This window comes from Chrysochloris asiatica, unplaced genomic scaffold, assembly GCF_000296735.1.
Source record: "Chrysochloris asiatica unplaced genomic scaffold, ChrAsi1.0 scaffold00056, whole genome shotgun sequence".
In the NCBI taxonomy this organism is placed as follows: Eukaryota; Metazoa; Chordata; class Mammalia; order Afrosoricida; family Chrysochloridae; genus Chrysochloris; species Chrysochloris asiatica.
Window position 1 is genome coordinate 427,469 of NW_006408574.1, and position 6,597 is coordinate 434,065.

General features: G+C 52.2%; 1 protein-coding gene across 1 annotated transcript in view; it reads right to left on the bottom strand.

Annotated features, from left to right (window-relative positions):
• EHMT1 (euchromatic histone-lysine N-methyltransferase 1) overlaps positions 1-6,597 on the bottom strand; it is a 67,947-nt gene that overhangs the window by 24,089 nt on the left and 37,261 nt on the right. The window contains exon 9 of the mRNA XM_006863648.1: positions 1,381-1,524. Coding sequence (XP_006863710.1) covers positions 1,381-1,524 — 144 coding nt within the window. The remainder of the gene's footprint in view (positions 1-1,380; positions 1,525-6,597) is intronic.

Here is a 6,597-nt window from a genome sequence, read left to right on the forward strand (position 1 = left end):
CCCCACCAGCACCAGCCACACCCAGACTACAGAAATGGGGGGCAGCACTGTTTAGTGCTTACCCTGAACTCGGACAGGAAGCTCACAGGTGTGTGTGGGAGGTCAGTCACAGGGACTGACTTCGGCCCCGGGAAACACAGCACGTGTAAGAAGAGGCAAGGACTGGGTGGGACACTGCATGGGAGTGCTCACTAACGCCAACCTGTAGGGAGTGACCACTAACTCTGACCTGTAGGGAGTGACCACTAACACCAACCTGCAGGGAGTGCTCACTAACGCCAACCTGTAGGGAGTAACCACTAATGCCAACCTGTAGGGAGTGACCACTAATGCCAACCTGTAGGGAGTGTTCACTAACGCCAACCTGTAGGGAGTGACCACTAACTCTGACCTGTAGGGAGTGTTCACTAATGCCAACACTCCCACGAGGAAATGATACATCAGCCCACAGGTGGTACAATATCGGAGGAGAAACAGAATCCATCTCATGCCACCAGGACTTCAAATATGGGAGAGGGAATCAAAGTTTGTGGGAGACTTCTATTCTCTTTAACTTCCATTCTCCATGAAGGCAGAAGGCCCAAGCAGCAGCTCATCCACTAGACACAAGGAGAGGTCACACCACCATAACAGAGAAGACACCTGCTCAGGGACTCAGACAAGTCCTCCCAGGAAGGTGGCTTCCAACAATGGTCCCAACACAAACAAGGGCTCGGAAGCGAGTTTATGACAGGAAATCCAAAACTGTCCTTCAGTTCCAGCAGTGCCACCCCTAACAGGCCTCCCTAAGGTGCCGCTCAGCCCTGACACTGGTAGCACCTCCAGCCCCTCCAGCTGCTGTGGGACTGGACACCTGGCCGGGGTACCAGCAAGTGCTCTCCACTCAGGCCACAGCCCAGAGTCATTCCCCGGTCATCCTCCCACTGACTGAGCATAGAGCCAAGACACAGTATCTTGAGGGGTCTGCCCTGTCCACCTCTTTTCTCCATCTGCACCAACAGGAAGCTGGGTGACCTAGGAGTAGGGGAGAGGCAGCAGAAGAGCGTGTCCTGACAGGCCGGCTGGACTCGAATGTGCAAAGCCCCCGAGTAGTCCCCTGGGCATCTTGAGTGCGGGGAATCTGAGGTGGACACCAAGTCCTGGCAAAACTTCTGGTCAGACTGACACATTGGTCTCCATGAGCACCGGCTGGACGCAGACACACGTGTCTCTGTGAGTGATGGCCAGGCATGAGGTCACCAACAGAGAAGGGACAGGAGGTAAGGGAATGAGAGGGCTGTGCAGACTCAGTGGGTGGGTGGGCGGGCGAGGGGCCCGAGGCTGCCCGATGGGTGAGAGGCGAGTGCACCAAGCCCCATGAGCCTCTGGGCGTAGACTTACCGCTGTGCAAAAGTAGCCACAGCCCGGGCAGCACTGGTGCTTCACCATCCGGGCCCTGTGGTCCTCACAGAGCACCAGCAGCGGAGCTCTGTTAGATGGTCGCATCAGCTCAAACTTGGCCACGCTGTTGGCACACCGGCCCAGCTGCAGACAGACGGATAAACAGACATGGGCTGCAGTGAGGCTAAGCCTGCCCACTTAGCACTGTGGCCTGCTGATTCAGCTGACAAAACACGGGGGAGCCTCGTCCCACCCAGCACAAGTCGGACTCAAGGGAGAGCACGCCAGGACATTCGTTCTCAACTGCCAGGAAGCCGCGCCATCCGTCTCTGTGAGTCCAGTGTCTGTGTGAGAGCTGTTCCCTCAGGCAAAACCGAGGGCCATGTCACAGGGAGTTGAGAACCCCCACACACGGCGGTGAAGACTGAGGCAGGGCCAAGAACCATGCTCTGCGAGCATTCGCACAAGAGAACCCTAGCCATACCTACCACTCTCGGCAGCATGCCTGTCTGCTGTATGGCTCTCACAGCCCAACAGCAGAAGACGCAGCAAATGTGGTAACTAGCCAACAGAGAAGACAGACCAATGCCCCAAAAGAAATGACAAAAGGTTCAGAAGCGCCCGCTTTGGGGGAAGAGAGTCTTCCGATGCTGCCGCCTTTGCCAAGCAATTTGGAAACACGTGCTTGCAAATGCATAATTTTTAAAGCCCCACCTGAAGGTCAAATTGAACGCGTGTGCACATGTATCTAGAAGTCCTCCAACAGACGTGACGGCATGCACCGAAGTCCACGCTCACACAGGAATGAAATGGCTGAGCACCCAAGGACTCGCGTGTTCCTGCAGAGTCCTGGAACCCCCCGCCAGCAGACAGCACCAACACTCGGCCAGTGACCAGGAGGGCATGGGTGGAGGGTTGCTCTCGAAACAGCAGACACTTGTTATTTGGGGTGATGGGAGGCACCACACCAATGTGGGTGATGTAGATACAACAGCCTGACATCGGCAAACGAGGTCACTCCAATGTACACAGCAAGAAAGGCCTGGTCATTGTTGGGGCTACAACAACGGGCCCAAAGACAATCGTGAGGATGGCACAGGACCGGGCAGGGTTGGTTCTGCTGTGCATAGGCGGGTATGCATGGGAACCAACTCCGCAGCACCTGACCAACATGACATGACATCAATGGGAGAAAGACGAGGCTTTCTGTCCCTATAAAGAGTTAGTGTTTCGGAGACCCTATGGATAGGAATTGGACTCGGTGGCAGCAGGCTTGCTTTTTTTTCACGGCATATACAGTTTTGCAACAAAAGCAACGACAACCAAAAACTGTGAGAGTCGGACCGTATGTTTGTACTTGGCCACAACGGAACCAAGAGCTCGGAGCAAGTTTATGACAGGAAATCCACAACTCTCCTTCTGCTATAGCAAAGGCAGGTCCCATCTCAGGCCACAGCCCGTGAGCCATGGGGAAGCAAGGTGTCAAGGAGGCTGTGTTTGTGGACCCCCAACCAGCAGAACCCCAATGACCCTGAGGTGCTGCGGGAGAGACCTGGAGGACCCTCCAATGTGCAAGAAAAGCTGTAGGGCCACAGCAGGTTGGGGAGAGCAGGAAGGAGGAAGCTCGCACCCAGTTACCCTCAAAATCAAAACTTCAGGCTCCTCTGACTCTCCTACAAGTGACTGGGGATAGACACCAAAGAGCTTCTGTTCATGTGGGTTGTAGCTACTGAGATTTATCGTTTAGATATTAAAAGAGAACCTTAAAAAAATACAGACTGATTTGTTGATTGATTGAAAAATACTGCTAACCCTATCACCGGGAGTGCAGTGGCTCTGTAGGGTAAACACTGGACCAGGATCCACAAGGTTGGATGTTTGAGAGCCCACCAGCTGCTCTGTGGAAGAATGAGGTGTTCTGCTCCCGCAGACAGCCTTGGAAACCCTCTACAGGGTTGTTAAGAGTTGGAACCGACTTGATAGAACCCAACACCACCACCATCTACCGTCAAGAAGTTTCCAAACCACTCTGTGTGAACAGAACCAAGAAAGCTCAGAAAGGAACCACATTTTCACTACTCGCAAAAGCCAGCGAAGAGGGAGCTCTGTGGAGTTAGGGAAGCTTTACTAAAGAAAGTTCTAGCACACACGAACAGCAGACAGTAATGGGAACAAATCTCCTGGAAAAGTAAGAAAAAGGGGAGCAGAGGAGAAGCAGCAACGGCAGACAATGAAGCACCCACAAAACAACTACAACCTGCTGCTTCAAAGTGCGTGAGCAGCTGTTAGCAAGACGATACAAGCGATGAAACCACAACATAAGCAAGAGATTAAAACTCAGACAAAATGATAGAACTCTGAAAACAATCAGAAATAAATTAGTCATTTCAGTTTAAACCCAAAGGAAACGAAAACCATAAGGAATAAGGAGTCACACAGAAGTTAAGAGCTACCGAAGGCCGCCTATCACAGACAGAATTCCTGAAGAAAATGAAACACGAAAAGCTAACTTTTAAGAAAATGTTCCAGGCATTTAAAAATATTGATACTATAATCTGAAGAAGAAAAGCTACAAGCAACTTCGTCCGAAGAAAACGGAGTGAGAACCAGAGTCTACACTCAGCAAAAAGGGTCATGGCCACCAGACCATCCGACCCCCCAAACAAAAACATTTCCCACCTGAGCCACTGGGGGTGGCGGGCTCTGGAAAGACTTGGAATGTTCTCAGTTCAGCTACTGTTGTGGTGCGGAGGAAGCTGCTGTGGGACACGGATGAGAGGAAACAAGTGGGGTGTTTATGGGGTACACGACCGAGAGAACGAGAATCCTCAGGTAGAAGAAGCAAACCCCAAACCAAACCCACTGCCACTGAGCCAGTCCTGACTCACAGTGACCCTTCAGGACAGAAGAGAGAAGCTCCGTGGGGACCAATAACTGTGCTCTCCCTCCCTCAGAGTGGCTAGTGGGTTTGAAGTGCCGACCTTAAGGGTAGCAGCCCAATGCTCAGCTCACAGTGCCACCAGACACCGATACAATGAGGTTAAGAAGTGGAGGGATGGAGACACAATTCGGGGTGCTGTAGCTCTCTCTCCCTCTCACCTCTATGCACATATATCCACTGGCCTAAAACAATGACGAATTCAGCAGTCACCAACATTTCCTACCATGTCGATTGTAGTCTCAAAATGAAACCTGTTCTACAGAGAGCCAAGGGCACCTGTCCCAGGGAGAACCAGGGGAATAAAGTCCTGTCAAGAGGACTCAGGGCAGGCTGAAGGTATCCCACGGACCAAAGAGAGGGCACCTCAAGCTCCAAAAATAATAACACGTATTATTAAAATCCATCCAATATATGTATTCCAACAAGCCTTTACAAGAGTTGGGCAGCTTCAGAAGATGATGGAGAAGTGACTCATTATCGGAATGGCTGGGAAACCAAGACAGACTGGAACATCTAATGCCCCGTCTCTCCTCTCTGAATGCACCACGGGAAATGGGATGGCCTCTAAACTGATTTCCATTAGTCAGTGCTAAGTAGGGACAATACTGGATGAGTGTCATGTGAAAATTCAGTGTGCCAATGCCACAGGCATGGCTAGCTGCTCATCTGGAGAAACACGGGCACGCTCCAACTAGGCCCCTGCACAAGAGAGCTAGAGCCCACATGGGGGAACCTCTGGCCTGGGCTCTTTCAGAGAGACTGAAGTGAATGAGAGGGACACACACGGACGGTCCACTCTCTGAAAACAAAGTCCAAACATGGGAGGGAGGGGCCTGACTCAGGACTTGGGAAGGGTGAGGGGTGAGCTGGGGGACAGGCCAAGTCCTCTTTCTTGAACTTGGTTACCAGAGGGATGGATCACTTTACACTAACTCATTCATTCATACACTTGTCTTGTGAGGTTTTCTGGATTCATGTCTCATTTTACAAACAAAAACAACACATTGGGTACAACACAGACCTTGAGTCTCTATGGATGTGAGGGGAGAGGAGGAGAGTGGGAAGAGAAACAGAACCTGTGGAGGTGGTGTTTACAGACAGAGAGCTGCTGGCTCCCCATGTCTGGGTCACCCAGTAGCCTGTTGAATTGAGGGGAGGTTCTTCTCTTCCAAAGGCTGGACTCCTGGGGTGGCACCGTAGCGTAAGCACTGGACTGCAAACCACAAGGTTGATGGTTCAACACACCAGCTGCTCCTCAGAAGGCCTGCACAGGGGCGCTATGATCCGGGATCTACTCAACAGCGCTTAACAACGACAGGATGGATTCTAACAATGCTCGCTTACGAAGGGATGTCAGTACGTCAGGGAAAGGCTGAGGGAGGGTCTCCCCAAAGCCCCTTGTCCAATAAGCACCACTCCTGATGTACACAACACAGGGGGCTCAAGTGCCACCTCTAAAGCATTCCAGTCAGAAGACCCCTGGGTCTCCTCCAGTCTCCACATCTCACTTCTCAGAGATGAGGGGGAAGCCACACAGGAAAGCCAGCTATACCTCCACTCTGGTTTACCCAGCTTTTTCAACAGCATAGAAACAGGAGGAGAAAGTGTGTCTGAGTCAGAGAGATTGCATAAGAAATGTTTTTTCCTAAGGAGACACACATGCTGAAACGCTGAGGGCTTTGCTGAGACCATGGGCCAGAAGCAAGCGCATGGAAACTGCTTTCCTCTGGTTCAAAATGGGCTCAGATGAGCCAGCAGTTCAGAAGGCTCCCTACGTTCTCTCCTTGGGCTTCACAAAAACTTGGGAGTAAAATTCAACATAAAAGCCTGGCGGGAGCCCGTGAAGAGGCCAGACATGAGCATCAGAGCGCTGTTCTTGGATACGGCCCAGACACCAGGTCAAGGCAACATGGGAATGTGGGCATGACATCTGTTACATATGAACATCCAGAGGGAGGCAGCCAGAGCACGAGTCACATGATTCTAAAACCACAGGGAAACCCAGATCCAACACCTGTGATCTCACTCGAGTGGCAGCCGCATAAACCAATCAGCAAAAGGCAGGGCAGGGGATAGGTGGGCACATGGTCCCCTTCCAGGCCTCACCTCAGAAGCTCTGATACGCACCTTGAGGGGGCCACAAAATGACCTGAAAGAGCTTCTCCAGCCACAGTCCATGAGATGCCCAGAGGGCAGCCCCCTTCCCCCCTCCACTGTCCAGCCACAGTCCGCGAGATGCCCAGAGGGCAGCCCCCTTCCCCCCTCCACTGTCCAGC